This window comes from Macadamia integrifolia, unplaced genomic scaffold, assembly GCF_013358625.1.
Source record: "Macadamia integrifolia cultivar HAES 741 unplaced genomic scaffold, SCU_Mint_v3 scaffold472, whole genome shotgun sequence".
In the NCBI taxonomy this organism is placed as follows: Eukaryota; Viridiplantae; Streptophyta; class Magnoliopsida; order Proteales; family Proteaceae; genus Macadamia; species Macadamia integrifolia.
The window spans coordinates 321,533-341,649 of NW_024870461.1; the positions used below are offsets into that span (position 1 = coordinate 321,533).

The 20,117-nt window shown below is 37.3% G+C and overlaps 2 protein-coding genes across 2 annotated transcripts; both read left to right on the plus strand.

Moving 5' to 3' along the window:
* The first annotated feature begins 2,593 nt into the window (after window positions 1–2,593).
* Window positions 2,594–4,730, plus strand: LOC122068858 (L-type lectin-domain containing receptor kinase IV.2-like). The gene has a single exon (XM_042632774.1). The coding sequence runs from the start codon at window positions 2,630–2,632 to the stop codon at window positions 4,634–4,636; it is 2,007 nt and encodes a 668-aa protein (XP_042488708.1). The 5' UTR covers window positions 2,594–2,629; the 3' UTR covers window positions 4,637–4,730.
* A 3,061-nt stretch (window positions 4,731–7,791) lies between these two features.
* LOC122068873 (putative disease resistance protein RGA3) lies at window positions 7,792–16,333 on the plus strand. Its single transcript, XM_042632791.1, has 2 exons — window positions 7,792–11,714; window positions 15,284–16,333. The coding sequence occupies exon 1, from the start codon at window positions 9,068–9,070 to the stop codon at window positions 11,312–11,314; it is 2,247 nt and encodes a 748-aa protein (XP_042488725.1). The 5' UTR covers window positions 7,792–9,067; the 3' UTR covers window positions 11,315–11,714; window positions 15,284–16,333.
* Window positions 16,334–20,117: the final 3,784 nt, after the last annotated feature.

Genomic DNA, 20,117 nt, shown 5'->3' on the forward strand with positions numbered 1-20,117 from the left:
TAGAGAGGGACGGCAGAGCTTTTAGTTTTTTCATGTTTTGTTGTCAAAGAGTTGAACAATGAAAATAGATAGCGAGTGCCTGATCGAAATGAGTGGGTCATGAGGCTCAATTGGGCTTGCAACACAACATCTACATTCATACTTAAGAAATAAAAATAATTTCTAGTTTTTATATGATTTAAATCAACTACAAAATATTAAAGAGCGTATATAAAATGCTAGGACTTCTTACCCAAAAAAAAAGAATGCTAGGACTAACTGGTATTTTTATCAGTTTAATATGTATAATTGATTCAGTAGAATACCTGTTAATCGGTTCACTACTGAAGGTCTAATGGTTTCATTTTCTTAAAACCAAAACTGAACCTTTAATAAACGGTTTCACTTCTTAATATCAGAATCAAACCAATCAATAAACTATTTTTGGTTCTGATTTAAACAATTTGATTTGATTTAGATAAGCAATTTCGATTTGCATTTCACACCTTTAATTTTAGAATATATCAGCTCTTTGTATCTTTCCTCTTTATCCCTATCCACCACAATCATGTCCAATGCCACCCATTAGGTGGCTCCCCCTCTATCAAATAAAAAATACATCTTTAATATCTTCTTTGGAATAAAATAATAAATAAAATTGAAAGCAACCAATTAAAACTCAAGATTTCTACTCCATTGGTTGTATAGAGATGGCATGCTCTAAATTAGTGTGAAGAGCATCCTATTTGTCTCAAGGTGGGAGTTGTGCTTTAAATTTCCCATCTAAAATCCACTTTTCATTCATTGGTGGAATGTGATTTTGCTAAAGGGGTATTGTCCACCGTCTTAAATCTCCAGGGGAGTGTTCAGAGATCATAATGGTGCTGTATTTGTTTCTTCCGAGGAGTTTTTAGGGTCTAAATCCAATTTTACGTAGATTTCTCAATGCTTCTTCAAAGTTTAAACCATTGGATGATTATTATTATCATTATTATTATTATTTTAATCAAGGTCTTGAGACCAGCTCATGCACACCTTAAAAGACATGTTAAAGTTAAATGTCTCGATAAGATATTAAATTCCTAGTGTTCTTCAATGCCAGACTATTTGAGTCAAAGCAAGAGCCCGAATACTTGGGTAATAATGAAAATATCACGACACGCACTAGTGACATTGTCACACCCTAAGTCATAAGGCATTATCAGCTTGCCTACAGACAAACCTATTAAATTCGGTTCATCCATCTTGGTCCCAACATTATAGCAAACCATTTAAATTACATTCATCCGTCTTTGTCCCAAAATCAAACTATATTTTTTCTTTTTTTTTGGATTCAAATTAGGATGTTGATAGAAAGGAGACATATGAGGCCTCTCTTAAAAAAAAAAAGTAGATCAGGTTCTTGTATGAGAGTCATATATGGGACTGATCTCCACAAATGGGATCCATCTGTATGGATCAGAGTTCTCATAGGACTTGATCCACACTCCTCAAAAAAGACTAGAAGACTAGATGAGGCCTTCCTCAAAAAGTTTTAAAGCAAAGTGAGAAGATTTTTTTTTTTTATTCTAAATTTTTTCCAAAGAAAACCTCTCGTCTCAAGGCTACACACATTTGCCCCTCCCTAATCTTTAAATCTAATTTCTACGCAGATTTCTCAGCATCTCTTCAAGGTTTAAACCATTGGATGATTATTATTATTATTATAACCTAGATGTCCAGACCAGCTTACGTGCACCTCAAAAGACCTGTTAAAGTTAAATGTCTCGATAAGATACTAAATTCCTAGTGTTCTTTCATGCCAGACTATACGAGTCAAAGCAAGAGCCCGAATACTTAGGTAATAATGAAACTATCACGGCATGCACTAATGACATTGTCACACCACTAGTGACATTGTCACACTCTAAGTCATAAGGCATTATCAGCTTGCCTTCAGACAAACCTATTAAATTTCGTTCATCCATCTTGGTCCCAAATTTATAGTTAACCAATTAAAATACATTCATCCATCTTTGTCCCAATTTTATAGCATAAAAATCAAACTAGATATTTTTTTTGGTTGGAATTCAAACTAAGATGATGATAGAAAGAAGACTTGATGAGGCCTCTCTCAAAAAACGAAAGCTGACCTATGGATCAGAGTTCTCATGTGAGAACCTCCTCACAAAAGTGTAGAAGACTAGATGAGGCCTTCCCGAAAAGTTTTAAAGCAAATCAAGAAGTTTTTTTTTTTCCTAATATTAAAGTTAGTGCAAAAAAACCTCTTATGTTAAGATTGCGTACACTTGCCCCTTACCTAATTTTATAGTAGTAGAAGCATCGTGCATTGGGTTGTCTTTTTTTTTTTTCGAAAAAGTGAAAAATTGTACGTAACAACTAAAAGGCAGCCCTTCTATAAGAAAAACAGAAACACTAAAAAGGCATCCCCTCTACTAACCAAAGACAATAAATACAAGGGAACTCTTAAACCAGAGAATTAGAAGACCAGTGAAAGTACAATGTCAAAGTAAAAGAGACCATATCATATAAACCCCAAGTCGACTTTCAGAGAAGTCCATGACCCAAAACCTAGAAAACCAAAAAAAGAGAGAAAAGTTAAAGTACCAATCTTAGGAGAACAAAGGGAAAATAAAGTAGCAATTAAACAATGTTCTTCTTCAAGTGCATGCTGTTGTTTCTTCTCCTTTGCAGATTTATTGTAGCCTCACTGCAAGAAGATGTTAATTTCACCTACAATGGCTTTCAAGGAGTTAACATGAGTTTGGATGGTTTAGCCCAGATTACAGACAATGGTCTGTTAATGTTGGTAAACACCACAACAGAACAGGTGGGTCATGCTTTCTATCCCCAACCAATTCACTTCATAAATTCTTCCACTGGTAATGTTATCTCCTTCTCTACTACTTTTGTATTCGCCATGTTCTCTGAGTTACCAACACTAGGAGGTCCTGGAATCGTGTTGGTGATTGCACCCTCTAAAGGGTTCCCTGGTGCTTTGTCAAGCGGTTATATGGGCATCTTCAACACCACCAACATTGGTAACCCATCCAACCATGTGGTTGGAGTTGAGTTGGATACCTTCCAAAACCCACAGTTTATGGATATCGATGATAACCACATCGGTATTGATATTAACAACTTGAGATCTATTAAAGCTGCTCCGGCATCTTATTTTAGTGATCAGGAAAATGGACGCGTGAACCTCAGCCTTTACAGTGGACGTACCATGCAACTTTGGGTGGAATATGATGGTATAAAGAAGCAACTTAATGTGACTTTAGCTCCCACTACCATCCCTAAACCAAACATTCCACTTTTGTCCTTGATCATTGATCTTTCTCAGACCATATTGGATGCTCCCATGTTTGTTGGCTTCTCATCATCTACTTCTGCTACCAAAACACCTCAATATGTGTTGGGGTGGAGCTTTAAGATGAATGGGAAAGCAAAACAACTCTCTCTCTCCAAACTTCCTAAGCTTCCTCGAATGGGACCTAAAACAAGGCCTAGAATTTTTACCATTGGATTTCCAGTGATTGGTGCTAGTTTAGTGTTCATGTCGATCGTCATCATCCAATTTATTGTAGTAAGGAAGAAGAAGTTTGCAGAAGTTCTTGAAGACTGGGAACTTGAATATGGACCTCACAGGTTCAAATATAAAGATCTCTACTTCGCAACCAAAGGATTTCATGACAAGGAGCTTCTTGGTAGTGGTGGGTTTGGTAAGGTCTATAAAGGTATATTACCCATTTCAAAACAAGAAGTTGCAGTGAAGAGAGTATCACATGATTCAAGACAAGGGGTGAGGGAATTTATTGCAGAGGTCATCAGTATCGGTAAACTGCAGCATCGAAACATAGTAACACTCTTGGGGTGTTGTCGACGGAAAGGAGAGCTACTTTTAGTGTATGATTTCATGCCAAATGGAAGTCTAGACAAGTTCCTCTTTGATCATCAATCGACAACAACAACAAAGACAACATTAAGTTGGAATCAAAGATTTCAAATAATCAAAAACATAGCATCGGCATTACTGTATCTTCATGAAGAATGGGAACAAGTTGTGGTTCACAGAGACGTCAAGTCCAGTAATGTCATGTTAGATGGAGAAATGAAGGGAAGATTGGGAGATTTTGGGCTCGCTAAATTATATGATCATGGAGGGGATCCGAAAACCACTCATGTCGTGGGGACGTTTGGTTATGTAGCACCAGAATATGCAAGAACTGGGAAAGCAAATCCTAGTGTGGATGTGTTTGCATTTGGGGTTTTTTTGCTCGAAGTCGCTTGTGGTAGAAAGCCTATAGAGGCACAAGCATCAGAAGAGTGTATTGAATTGGTGGAATGGGTGATCTCAAGTTGGAAAAGGGACGCGATTTTTGAAACTGTGGATCCCAAATTGGAAATGAATTATGAAGTGGAGGAAATGGAGTTGGTGTTAAAACTAGGATTGCTTTGCTCTCAATCCGATCCAACTGCAAGGCCATGTATGCGACAAGTTGTCCGCTATTTGGTGGGAGAGCTTCAACAACTGGACCTGCCATCTTTGACTTCAGAAAATACAGGTGAAGTCTCTTTTTGGTGTCCTTATTTTAGTAGTGGAAAGAGTCCGCCATCATCGATTGCAGATTCTCTTCACTCTGCAGGACGTTGATTCTATCAGGTATAGGTTTTTTTTTTGGTAAGAGTAGTTATAGTTTTGTTTAATAAGATGTCTTTTTATGAGTGGGATTAAGTCAATTTCTTCTTGTGGGTCATTGGTTGGTGTTTGTTGTTAAGTTAGGTTTAATGTCATATAAGAAACTGTTAATATCGATTATTGATAACTTGAATTCTTTCTTTCACTAATACTTGGTTTGAAGACAATTGATGAGCAAGGGGAAGGATATTTTTGGATTCATCAATAGAAGGATGGAGCTTGTGATGAGAGAAAAGTTGCATCACCAATGGTGAGGGACTTCTTCTACTCCATTGATGAAGGAAATTTTTTACCTATGACTATATTGATCATGAATTTCTACAATTCTTTTTAAAACAATATAAAAAACTATCTGTTCAAAGCCATCAGGAACTTCTTTTATAATCCTAGCTAGATTCAAAGAAAAAAATCAGACCTTGAATAGTCTTACACCTAAGAATGATGGAGAATCAAAGGTTAATAATTTTGAAGGCCTGGATTTTTTTTCTTCTAAATGTGTGTCTTCTTGCCGGTGAGCAGCACTCTCTACTGATGATAATGCCTTAGGTGGAGTTTGGTCTCCAGTTTTTTTTTTTTTTTTTTCTTTATAATTGTTAATACTTTTTTTCTTTTTCTTTTCACTAACCCATCATATCGGAATTAAAGAAATGTGGCCGAACTTAGAACCACTGGATCAGTGTCAGCCATTATTTTTGCACCAAGCTCCTTTGGCTTTAAATGAGAGCTCCCTATGGATGAAGTTCTTTAATAAATACAATAGCAAACCCCTGAAACTCGGAAACCAACAAAAACTTCTTTAATTCCATAAATAAAGCTAATCATTTAATCTAGTACCGAAGAAATTTAGGCTGTTAAGAAGAGACATTTTATACTTGTTGAAGTTATTTGTTTATTATTGCAATCAGGTGTTGGGCAATTGAATTGAATATTGTCATTGTTGGCAATTAGGAATGTAGTAAATTTGTTTGATCAACAAAATTATTAGAACTAATGGCTCAATATTCAATGGTATTGAGTGGTATTGACTCAATTGTTAATTGAAGAGAGTTGATGAGCCATTCAATTTCAAAGTGGAACCCAAATATAATCTCATGCTATCAATGCAGCCCATTATATGGTGATGATGTCAGCATGCACTAAAGTGCTCAAGCCTTATGGAATTAATATTTTAGTAGCCCGGTGTAGAAAGTGCTTTCACGTGCATGAGAAACTCTTATGTCAAAATTCTTTTAAAAAAAAAAATGTTAATGGAATCCTGTTCTCAATTTCCCTCATCTAATGCAAGAGATTTGTTAAATTAAATATTATGTAGAATTATAGAAGGGTTAGAAGTTTTTACTTCTCAAATCAATTGGACAGCAAAGGGAATCTGAAAAGAATGGGACTCTTTACTTTCTTGCATGGATAGCTTTGAAGTACTAAGCCAACAAGGACTCTTGGTTCTTACCTTAGTTTTACTCACTTAAGCACATGGACAGCAAGGTATTTAATTTGGTGAAGAAGATGGTGGAAATTGAATCTGATGTCGATCCCTTTGTGAGCACTCTTGCTATCAAAGAAATTTGGTAGTTGGTTTACCAATATAAAAACCTCCATGCTTTAGAATCGGGTAGCTCCTCCACCACTAGCAGAACTAAGAGAGAGAGAGAGAGAGAGAGAGGAAGTTCAATTGTTGGTTCTGCAATTTGGCATTGTATGATCACATTCTCTTCTCTAATATTGCAATAGAGATCAAAAAAAGGAGAAGGTCTGCTATTGGATGATAATGCCATGATGATTTAATGATCAATAAATGAATGGAAATAAAGCTTAAGAGCATTTGAGGTGTCATTTGAGCATCAAACAAGAAGTTATTAGCGGGGTTGTAGAGGTTGAGGTAATCCATATCCGAAATCCTTATTTTGTGATTTCTAGGTTTGTTTATTATTGAGAAACCAAGAGTTGATGTATTAGGTCGGGATTTTATTTTATGGATTTAAAACTTTGAACCTAGCAAGTTATAGCTTGCCTAGGGTTTGGGGTTGTTGCCCTTATCTGAATGGCATCTTGGATTCAAGCAAGGATAGGTGTTCTTGGACCATTGTAGCGGTTGAAAAAGTTGGGTACCGGGGAAATACAAAACCTTATACGGGTATTCCTCTGTGAATATGGGCACTCTGGCTAAACCACGTATATCTAATGTTATTATCTTGCATTTATTTTTAATATATATTTGAAGTGCGTGTTGTGTAGAATGGTGAGACACTGTTTGGTAGACCCAGCCACATTGTAATGTGAGGTCGATGAGTCATTGTTTGCATGATTGATAATTACGAGATTGCCCCAGTCAATCTAGAATTTGAAAAGTAGAAGCTTTGTTATTGAGTTGTCAAACAAGGTTATTTTTGGAGTCACTGATTCACCCCTCTCAATGTCGACCTGGGAACATCACAAGGGATAAGGGTTTCATTAGCCTGTTCTTCTTGTCCTGCCTTGAAAAGCCATTAAAGGATCTATGATCATGCAGTAACTAGCATGTAAGCCATGATGTAAATACTATGAATTTAATAAATTGATCATGAGATTATGAAGCTCAATTGCATGTCTATTGCCGTGATGACGTTTATATATATAGAACTAAGAGGAGTTAGATAATTCTTTTGTAGTCAAAAGGACAGAACACTGATGGATCTCTCTGTTCTCACAGCCGTCATCTCTCCAAAAGTGGTGATATACCAATTTAGATGCTTAAGATAGATCATACCATATGAATACGTCCACATTAGAAGATCAGATTAGATCAAGAAAAAAAAAAAAAATTTATTATTATTATTTTAATTCCAATCCAGGGGACTTATGGAATGACTTGTACAATTGAATAGGACCGTGAGAGAAAATTTCCTTCCATCTACGGTATGTGGAGACAAATAGAGTAAAGTTGATCAATACCAATTTTTCCTTTGTTTTCTACGGTACGCACACGGCGGAGAGAGAGAGAGACATGAAAACCAAAAAGAGAAAACAGATATTTAAAAAAAAGGGGTCATCTGGGTATTTAGTGATGGTCCCCTGATGGCTATAAGACAAAACTTAGGTGATCAAAGTTTTCCTTCGGTCACAGTCAAGGGAGATTGGGAGAATCCCTGGACTGAGATCTTCCATGGTAGAATTATCAACCGTTGGGAAATAGCGGATAAGGGTATTATCAATCTTTGAAAATTTATGGATATTTCAACTTGGCCAGCAGTGGCGTTTTTAGAAGAGCATCCATGGGTTAAATCGGTTACGAAGCGCTTCGAAAGTACAAAACTCATTCCTGCATTCGAAAACTTTCAGATTTAAACACAGTTCCCAGAATTCTGCCTCTGGTGTTGAAGTCTCTTTGCTTTACAAAATTTTCTCTCTCTCAAAGAAGAAAATGTCAGGTGTGGGACAGGTTTTCGGAGGGTCTTTCCTCTCGGCCTTCCTTCAGGTGGCCTTCGATAGGTTTGCCTCTCCCGAGTTGTTGGATTTCATACTCCGATGGGAAATCGACTTGGATGAAGTGGAGTCACTGAAGCGGACGTCAGCCATGATTCAGGCCTTAACGGATGAAGCCGAAGTGAAGCAATTCACCAACGTTGCTGTAAAACTGTGGCTGGACCACCTTAAACAACTCCTCTTTGATGCGGATGACATATTGGACGAGTACGCCTGAAATTGGAATCTGCTCACCAAACCCAACAGGTACGCAACCCCTCTGTTCCTCTCACTCCATCAAGTACGGAATATAGTGTTTCTTCTTGGTTGAACTCTGGTATAGAATCTGCAGTTAAGGGCATCAATGATACTATAGAAGGGGTAAAAGGCATTGGGCCTAAGGTTTATGACATCACTGAAGAGCTGCGGGGAATTAAAAGGTTTGGATCAAAAGTAAGGGATATCAACCAGAGGTTAAAAAGTGCTACACAAGAAGGTGTTGCTCTTGGTTTGAACTTGAGTATGGGATCTGGGTCCTTAAGGACCATGGTATTGAGTCAAAGGCCACCAACGAGTTCTTTGGTGAATAAATATAAAGTTTTTGGCCGAGAGGAAGATATGGAGAAGATTCTTCGATGGTTGCTATCAGACAAAACTTCATGTCCCAGTGACAATGACAATAATTTCTCAGTGCTACCCATAGTCGGCATGGGTGGAGTTGGGAAGACAACCCTTGCTCAACTTGTTTATAATGATGAAAAAGTTTAGAAGCATTTTCATCTAAAAGCTTGGGTGTGTGTGTCTGAGGATTTTGATGTGGTGAGGTTAACCAAAGAAATTCTTGAGTCAGCCACTGGGTCATCCCCTCCTTCTAATTCACTAGACCTGCTACAAGTGAAACTTCAAGAATCATTGAGCGAGAAAAGATTCTTATTGGTTCTGGATGACATGTGGAGCGAGAGCTACGAGAGATGGGATAACCTGAGGACCCCTTTTGCATTCGGTGAGCCGGGAAGTAAGATATTGGTTACAACAAGGAACAAAAGGGTTTCATCAATTGTGCGCTCTGTTCCGAACGATCATTATCTAAAAGGTTTGTCTAACGAGGCTTGTTTGCAACTGGTTAGAAGGCATGCTTTCCTGGAAGAAAATTCATATGATGCAAATAAAAAGTTGAAAGTATTTGGAGAAGAAATTGTGAAGAAATGTAAGGGTTTACCTTTGGCTGTAAAGACACTTGCTGGCCTCTTGCGAGATAAAAGTGAGAACAGTGAGTGGAAAGATATTTTGGAGGATGAAATATGGGATTTGAGAGAGGGTGAGATCCTTCCGTCCCTCATGTTGAGCTATCATCATCTCCCGCCTCTTCTGAAGAGATGCTTCGCGTACTGCGCTTTGTTTCCCAAAGACTACATATTTAGCAAGATTGAATTAGTCATGTTGTGGATGGCAGAAGGTATTATACAACCAAAAGGAGGAAAACGCTTGGAAGATATAGGGGCAAGGTATTTTGATGAACTGTTTATGAGGTCCTTCTTCGAATTATCTAAATATAGTCATGCTTTTGTGGCAGACCCGTCGTTTATCAACGTGTCAAAAGAATTTCACAATAGATCATTTTTTGAGTCATCTAGTAACTTGGGATTAGGATTTCTTATGCATGATCTAATCCATGATTTAGCACAATTTATTTCGGGTGAAATATATTATAGGATAGAGTATGATAAGCCATCCCATGTTCTTACAACAACCCGTCACTTGTCCTATGTTATGGACGATTATAATGTTACGGCTACAGGATCTGAGGCTATGAAAAGCTTACGCACCCTTCTAACTCTGAATGAGTTTGCAAGTAGTCCTAGACATTTTTTTCCTATCATGCAATTCCAATTCCAATTCCTACGCATGCTACGTTTCAGAAATTGCTACAATTGTGAGTTGCCTGATTCAGTTGGCAAGATGATACATCTAAGGCAACTTGATCTCTCATTTTCTGATATTGTGAGGTTACCTGACTCAATTGGAAGTCTTTACAATCTACAGGCATTGGTCCTAGCTGGATGTGGGAGGCTTAAACAATTGCCTAAAGATATGGGTAACCTTGTAAACCTTCGAATTCTTGTTCTCCCTGGACATTGGGGTTTCCACAATATTCCATTAGGAGTGGGTAACTTGACTAGTCTTCAATTATTGACCTCACTCGATGTTGAGCCAAAAAAAAAATTGTCCCAACTCCATGGTACCCTGGATAATTCAAATTTGGAAGATGTAGGCAATAAGAGGATAGAAGCCATAGTGGAAAAGCCGCACCTTCTTGGCCCACGGCTGCACAACCTCACGTCCCTCCGATCTCTTCGAATATCAAACTGCAAGAATCTCGAGTCACTACCAAAGGACCTACACACTTTAACGTCTCTCCGAAGATTAGTAATCGGAAAGTGCCCTGCTCTTGTGTCCTTCCAAGAAATAAGGTTACCCATTGCGCTTCAAGAAGTGAAGATCTTTGATTGTGAGAATCTGGAGTCACTACCAAAGGAGCTACACACTCTAGCATCTCTCCAAGAATTTGTAATCGAAAGTTGCCCTGGTCTTGTGTCCTTGAAGACAAGGTTACCCATTGCACTTGAAGAATTGGAGATCATCGATTGCGAGAATCTGGAGTCTCTACCCATGGGAATACTGCACAACCTCTCATCCCTCCAAAGATTAGAAATCAAAGACTGCCCTACTCTTGGGTCCTTTCTAGACATGGGCTTGTCCACCAAGCTTCGGGAGGTATCAATTTTAAATTGTGGGAAGCTGAATTTCTTGCCCAAGGGGCTGCACAAACTCACAGATCTTGAAAAATTGGAGATTGTGGAATGCTTTTTTCTTATGGAGTGCAAGAATCTTGAACCTCTACATACCTTGAGCCTTCATAATCTCACCTCTCTTTCATATCTCACCATTGGAGCATGTCCTTCTCTTGTGTCCATTCCAAAGGGTTTGCTTCCTACCAACCTTAGGGAATTTTGCATCAAGGACTGCCCAATTCTTGAATCCCTATATGACGGACTCTCTGACCTAACCTCTCTTAAACGTTTGGAGATCCAGAATTGTCCAATGTTAACACAGCGGTGCCAAAATAAGGAAGGAGAAGAGTGGTCCAAGATTGGCCAAATCCCCAAGGTCATAATAGATGACGTATGGCAATGAAGCTTAATCATCACGCTTGGAAACTGGATCGCCTACCCACCTTTGGGCCTGCCCTCTCATAATAAACCCATGGATTGAGTCTGCAGACAGACGGTGTCTATAATTCCAAAAAATGGAATAAAAGCAGAGATGCATTGTAACCAGTGTCAACTGAGGTATTTCTTCTACAATTGGAAATGTTTGATTTCTATCTTTACTGTATTTTATGCTATGTGTGAATTTAACTTACTTTATCTTTGTAGGAGAATGACAAGACATGAAGAACATGATGCTTAATGCAGTAGACATGCCAAGCAGATTATTATTATTATTATTATTATTATTATTATTACTAATGGGCATTTCTGTCAGATGGAATGCTTCTCTTTGAAAATCTCAAGAATCGACAGAAAGTGACATGGTAACTGCATAAAACTTTTCAGCTTATTAGTTTTTTCCATCCCTAAAGCATATATTATACAGATATGTGGGTAAGTTTAACCTTTTCGTCTCTCTCTCTCTCTCTCTCTCTATATATATATATATATATATATTGGACACATGCATAAACACATCCCCATACCCAGTTTAATTTCTAGATATTGGCAGTTTGGGGTCTATAAAAGGACATATCCAGTGCATGAGGCTTCCGCATGTGCGAGGTCCTATATGAGTTAAATATTGCAAGTTGGTATAAGCTAGGAGCTACTCAAGCTGATCAGAAGCTTCATATAAGCCATGGGTTGTATTTGATGAATCTAGAGCCAGTAACGTGAGATCAGTTTACAATAGCCAACTAGATACCAGTCTCACAGTAGGATCACTATATGACAATATAAATAAGAATACAGCAAGTATAAAATAATAGACTGACAGAATAGTGAAGCGAGAAACAAATATCAGAATAAAATAAACCCTTAAGATCAGGTCTGATGCTTATTTATGGGAACAAAACTCAAGACCAGAATGGACTATAGCAGGGTAGGAAAAATAGGGTTAAAACCCCAGAAATCAAGAAACTTCAGACAAAGAAATCAGATATTTGGATAGGCCTTATATTCCCATCGAGTGGTAGTCTAATTGGGTCGAACAAACTCTCAAAATATTGGCAGCCACTGATGTTTGGATCTGGGGATCTGTGAATCTTGAAATTGCTGAAATAGAAACTCAGTCCAGTGAAGCCACTAGTATTCTTGAGCCCTCAATCAGAATTGATGAAGGAGCACTGTTTTAGTGATTAGTACCAAACAAGTCAACTTCAATTAGGCTTTCTTAATGGAGAAGATCTTCAGAACAGCAAACAGAAATAGGGTACCAAATGTGTTGACACAAGGAATTGTGTCGTATTTCTTAGCTCTCAATAGAGAGGAAATTACAATATATACAAAGAGATATCATGTTTAAACTGCATATTTAACATGATAAACATGCAAAAAGGCAATAGTCTCCCAATGAAGTCAGAAGTCTTTTATGACTTTTTCCCAATCCGAAAGCGCCTTTAAGTGATAGGAAGGCAGCTGGGACATGAAGGAATGCCGATGGTTCAGTCACATTCGCAACGACTAAATTGCAAGAGTGGCGCTCCACTAACTGAGCTATATCCCCAAGCCAAGTGGAGCATGCATGAAGGAATTAGATGCTGCTTCTAATCTTTTATCTGGTGTAGCTGGGCCATCATGGACTTGAGCCAGAGTCCTCGCCCGTAAAGTAAATCATTATACCTATGATCCAACCAATTGGGAGAGAATCAATTGATTCTTTTTGGGGAGCGATTCATCCTTCCTGAATGCAGCATATAACTCTCCCTTGTATTGCGCTCTCCATGTGTGCATGTTCCTCCCTTCTTCCTTACCATGGCAAGTCTTACATGGATTATTGGTCTATTGGTTTGGCACTCCAGGAAATAACCGTAGGCTGGTTGGCGGCAATGTAGGCTAAAAAATAGGTTTTTTACTATCATATGGAATAGTATATACTACAATAATAAAAATATTAGAAGGGGCAGGCAAAGCCTGAAGGCTGCCATCCCATTATGTTGTCAAGCAGCTTTGACATTGAATTATTTGTTTATTGTGGTAGAAACATCGGATTAGAACCTTTGTATGGCATAGAAACTCATAATGGACGCTGTCTTTGAAGTTTAAAGCATCAATTTCGCATTATTATGAGTTGGGGGAAGCTTTGGCAACCATTTTAGCAAGAAGGGTAATGGGATTCTAACCGCCCAAGGCCTAGGATTTAGAAAACCAAGAGTTTGTCCTGCGATTCCAGAATGGCAAGATTGGGAACAACAGATCTAATTGGAGAAACCCAATCAGGGAAGTCAAAATAAATGTGATATAGACTGAACTCAGGTCTAATGATCAATTTACTTGGGAGAATAAAACAGTTAAGTTTGAAAGAAATCCAATGATCAATTCCCAAGCTAATGAAGAGTCCTATTGAAGTACGACAGCTCAAGAACTGTAATACAATGGCTGAATTTCGAGGATTCAGAACTAGCAATCAATGATGAACAACATAATGGAGACTCAACAGAAACAAGATATCAATGATGAACAACATAATGGAGACTCAACAGAAACAAGATAATAATAATCTAAAACCATAACTCAGAAATCAAATCAAAACAGAGAGATATTAAGAAGTCAGACTTGAATTATAACTCTAGGAAACCAATGGCAGAAACTGAATAATTTAAGTCAGGATTAACAGAGTTTATTCAGTAATAGCATTAGAAAAGTGTTCTGAAATCAGATCTGAAAACTGAGAGATCAAGAAGTATAATGGTAGTAGGGCTTCTAGTTTGATTGGAAAACCCTGATTTTAAATTGGTAGTCAGGTTAGAACTTTAAACCAGTTCAGAAGAGAATATTAAGGAGAATACAGTTGACAAATATTAACTTCAGCAAAAAGAAACTATAGAAAAGAAAGAGAGAAAATATATGCACAGTAAAGAAAGAAGAAATCTGACTTGTTAAATTGAAGAAGCTAAGAGGAAGAGAATGTATGAATCAAGAATCCCACCAACCGTAGGATTGGAATCCCATCAAGCTTTTCTACATCTCACTGTAAACAGAACTTGAATCTCAGAGAACCAAAGGCAAAAGCCAATTTTTATATGAAAGACTTAAAAACTCAAATTAAGCTTAAAACTCCTCCAGCCAATAGGTATATGGAGATAGTCTAAACTGACACAGTTTACATAAAATGAAATAAAGAAACTTGTATCAAGGATGGACTCATGGAGTCCCTTATCCAACCTAATATTAACACTTAATAACAATTAAAATAAAAAATAAAATAAAAGTTAGGCATGAATAGAAAACATGAACAGTAACACATGCTAACTTGAACCAGAGAACTGGCTCAGAATTGAACCAGGCTAACCCCCAGGCTATTCTGGCCTGTTTTATCTTTCTTTCTTTCTTATATTGAAATTCTACATCAAAGGGAAATAAAGAAATAAGAGAGAAAGGAAGTTAAACCAAAGGAATTTTTTTCAAGATACTGATTACATTTCAATGTAGCAATGACAAAGATGTTGCGGGCTGCTATTGGATGCCATAACATTACAATTATGCTTCAGAAATTCCTTTCCAAAATGTAGTTCCATTGCTGTTGGCGCAAATTGCTTATTTGTTTTTCTGGGCATATGCATGTTTAAGACTATATACATTCTATTGTTCATGACTTCTCTTCTATATGCTTCAGCCCTTTAACTTTTGAATTGAAGAGTACTTATGACATACTATGAACTGTTTTTCTGGGCATATGCATGTTTAAGACTATATACATTCTATTGTTCATGACTTCTCTTCTATATGCTTCAGCCCTTTAACTTTTGAATTGAAGAGTACTTATGACATACTATGAACTAGCTTCAAGATCTTATGAAAAAAATAATTATCTTTGGAACCTTCAATATGCCTTAAAAATTCTCTAGACAGGATCAATCAACATTGGCTAAGATTTTCTAACATAATGCAGGAGTATAATGTATCTGTTTTCCATTGTCATTTCAAGCTGCCTATCTCTCTCCAAAAGCATGTCAGGAAAGCTGCAGCATATTTTTACTGGGGTGAGAATGATGGCCACTCTTAAGATTCATTGAATCTCTTGGGACAGGTTGTGCCTTTATTTTCTCAAGGGGATAGGCTTGAGTGGTATGCCTTTAGAAATGGGATCTACTCTGTGAAAAGTGCCTATCATCTCCTCACCAATCAACAGTCTTCATTGGTTGCAAAGCAGGTGAATTCCTCTACATGGCATTCTTGGGCCCTAGTTCAGATGAGGTTTGAAAACTTACATGGAATTGCAATTCTCCAAAGTTGCAAGGTTTTCTATGGAGATTCTTGATGATTGTTCTTGTGCTCGATGTCGCATGCAAGAGAGTATCTCTCATATTCTATTGGGTTGCAGCTTTGCTCGAGCCATTTTGTTCGGTAGTGCTTTGGGTCTACATACTGGAAATTAATCTGGAGATGGTTTTCCTCAATGGATTCAGAATTGGAAATCCTTCTCAACACTTGGGAAGAAAGCGAGTAGTGATCTTATGACTCACCGTTCCTTTATTTGATGGTATCTGTGGTCACCAGGGAACGATTTTGTGTTTGGAAAGCGAACTTGGCATCCACAGGAGATGGTTTTGACTTCTCAGAAGGCATTGCTCCCCAGAATCAGAGTACATCATGAATTAGGTTTCAATGTCCGTGAACATCTGGGACATTGCAAGTTTGCCTTACCTTTTCTGTCTAGTTTTAATAAAACTATCATGGGTGAAGCATTGGTTCTTTTGTCAGCCTTAACTTGAATCCTTGTCTGAAGGGTTAGATCAGTTGATCATGGAATCAGATAACAACAGATGTCATCACTTGTCTTCAAGGAAGTATTTCTAAATTGCCTTTGGAGATCAGATCTATTGGGAGGATATCTTACATTTGTCTTCATACTTTACTGTATGTAATTTTATATATGTTTTCAAGGGAGATTAACAACATAACTGACTTCCCAGAAGGAAGGCCTTGTTGGTTCTATGTACGACTATCTGGCCTAATTCTGATCCATGGCTTTAGGAGATGCGTTTAGCTCCTACCATGAGCTCTACACGTTGAGCCTTATTGGGCTGGATATAGGATATTAATATGGATATACCAATCTGATAGATACCACCCTTATAACCCGCTTACCTGTAATTTCATAACCCATGATTCCATAATTTTCTCAACTCTTGATCTCTCATTTTTTGCCTGATCTGCAAGTCTGTCTATGGCAATGTGTGTGTGTGTGAGAGAGAGAGAGAGAGAGAGGGGATCAGGTTCACGTACGAGAATGTACGAGAACGTCCTTGATCCGTGGATTTAGAATCATTCCCCTTTCCACTGTAAAACAAAACTTGTGTTATATAAGAAATTAAAAATGAAAAGATACCTTCTGAGTTTTTTTTTTTTTTGCCGAATAAATCTTATTTATAAACACCGGGAAGCAAAGTCTTTGCAATAGGAGAGAAATACAAGATGGGGTAGGCGTTCCATTCCAAATTGTGTTGATGAGTAGGGATGAAAATGGATCGAATCTAGATCAGATGTGATTGGATCTGGATATTCTCTGACCGGATATGGATATCCCTAAATAGATACCGATTTAGATTTTTGATCATTTGTTTACTCTCTGACTCGTGTGATCCGAACCATTCTTCCCCAATGAATATAATTTTCTCTCAATCCATCTTTTAAAGTTGTCTTGGCTCTTTCCCTCATCCTCTAGAACTTCTCTAAACTTCAAGAACTCTAAAAATCATTTATTGATTATCTAATCGAATCGAATAATTATTTTTCAAATAAATCATATTTGAATATGGATCCTCTTTGACCGAATAGGGATACCTCTAAATTGATACAAATGCGGATTGAAATTCGGATTTTGGCTATCCATTTACATTCTTACTGATAGGTGGCTCGAAGCGAAGCAAGACAATCTGGGACCGCATTTCCTTCCCTCAAAAAGTGATGATATACAATATGGTGGAATTGGTTTTGAAGGGCCCAACTATCCATGATGATGGGGAAAATTCTCCACCGGATGGAAGTGTAATCCTTCTGAAGAATCTTAATACTCATAAGATTATCACTTTCAACCCAAAAATTGAGATAGCCCAATTGAAGAGAACATTTTAACCCTTGAAGAATAGCAAGAGCTTCTACAGCCGCAGATGTAGCAATGCCAACTCCCAAAGAGAAACAGTGGACGAATGTGCCATTCGAATTCCTGAGAACACCAATCCCAGCATTGCTAGGATTTCCAAGTGAAGATCCATCAGTATTGACTTTGATTAAACCCATCAGAGCAGTATCCCTTTTGACAAAGGGGAATGAGTGCTGCACAAAGGTAACTGAGCTTGATTCATTGGATTGGATCTGCTCTTGTTTTAAGTTAAGACCCCCACTCCTTTTGGGTTGATAGATAGTGTTCCAGCTAATAGTAGGAATGTGCTTAGCTTCTCCATTAGACCAGAAAAAGCAATGACTTGCATCATCGAGAGATTTCAAAATGGAGGAAGGCAAGTATTGGCATGCAAAAGTTAAGTCTTCACCCAAGTATGGCATCGAACAAAGCTACCTGGAGGGCTATGAGCCCGGTTGCCAATCCGTGAGTGGGATGTCCCAAAGTCTTTATATATATATATATATATATGCATTCTTGGATCCATGTAGCCGACCCCATTTAGTTTGGGTAAGACTGAATTGTGTTGTTGTTGTTGTACATATAGTGTATTGACAAAGCGAAAAGAATAGCTTGCGTAAGTGTATGTTTACCAGCATAGCTAAAATGCCTTGTCTTCCATCTTTGGAGTTTAGAGTTTCCTCTTTGGATAAACAACATCACAATTTGCCTTGGTGATCTTGCCACCAATGCAAGGAACTCCAAGATAAAAATCTAACTGATTGGTTTGAATGAGTTGCAGTCGTTGGGAAAAAAACCCTAATTGTTCCAAAATCAATGATAGGGTTATATTGGACTCTAGTATTGTTCAAAGTGATGAGCTGACTAGAGTTTGAAGTCTGACAGGAATCTATGAAATTGTCTAGAATTTGCTTTCCCAAAAAGAATTAAGTCATTTGCAAATACAATGTGTGATATGGTTTCACCTCCTCTAGAGATTTGAAGACCAAAGATCCTTCTTTGAAATTCTGCCATAGCTCGATGAGAAAAAAAGAATTTCACACATAAAACAAATAAATAGGAAGAGAGAGGGTCGTGTTGTCTTAAGCCCCTTGGCAGTTGAAAGAAATCAAAGGGTTGACCCATTGAGCAAAACTGCAAATTGCAGCAAAACATGATCCACTTGACTCATGTTGGTAGAAAGCCATCGGAGATAAGGACATGCTGTAGGAAATCCCACTCGAGCCTATCATAAGCCTTGTTTATGTCTATTTTGATAGCATAAAATCATATCTTTTAGACCATTTTTTTTTTTTTTTTTTTATCTTGTGAAGAAGCTCACGATGTATGAGTACGCTATCCTAGATATTTCTATCTTTGACAAATCCAATGTGACTAAAAAAGATAATGTGATCAAAGAATAGGTCTTAGCCTTTGAACCATAATGTGAGCAATTATCTTGTATGAGAAATTGCATAAACGAATGAGACGAAAGTCCCCAATTGCAGAAGGATACTCAACTTTTGGAATAAGTGCAACATAGGTTCTATTCATCTTCCTTCAGAAAGTTCCGATTGAAAAGAAGTTTTTTTATTATAGAAATGATATCTTGCCCAACAACGGACCAAACCTTGTGATAAAATAATACCAGAGTATCTGTTCGGAGTAAGAATGTGAATTTGAAATCGAAACCGTTTATTGGAACTGAACCAAGACATTCACCAAAACCACAAAACTGTTTAGTAAATGGTTTGGTTCTAGTTTCAAGTTTAAGATCGATTAATTAAATGGGTCGGGTCGATTTTAACCGTTTAACCTGTTGGTTTTAAATCGAATTGACACCATGAAAATCGAACCATTTGAACCATCAAAATAGATCCAATTAACTCATATAACAATTTAATATTTGGTTGTTTTAATAAAAACATAATGGTTTAATTTAGGAAAGAATTAAGAACCATAGAGGCTGTCCAACAGTCTATTCAATAATTTACTCCTATTATATAGTTATGTAGTTAAATCCTTGCTTGTTCAACGCCTTATTTAATTTGATACAAAATTGAAACGTTTATGAACAAAACAAATTTTAATAAGCATTGCAAATAAACTAGCAAACCGATTACTAATCATTTAGAAACTGTATGGAATAAACAACGATCAAAATCATTTAAAATCGTGAAACCGACATCATTTAAAAACCGTGGAATCGAAACTATTTACTAAATGATTGTAATTTTAGAAAATGCAGCCATTTAATAAATAGTGCGATTTTAGTTTCAGTTAAATAAATATGATTCAAACCAAATCGCACTGTATACATTGAAACCAATCCGATTAACACCTTAGTCCGAAGCAGGAGACTTGTTCAACAACACATTCATGGCAATATTGATAACCTCGAGAGTGGTGATGGGGTTCAGTAAGTGTTCATCATCTTCTGTAGCTACCCTTCGTGATGGACTTCATTAAGTGTTCATTATCTTCTGTTGTTGCCCTTCCTCTAATGCAATTAAAATAACTGTCATAAAAAATAAAAAAAATAAATAAATAAAAGGTGCATGAGGAAAAAAGGTTGATGGGCTAGCTTATTGCAGCGAGGAAAACTTGGGTCAAATCATTTTTTTTTTTTTTTCTGACTTTGGCAGCACAAAGACAAAGTAGT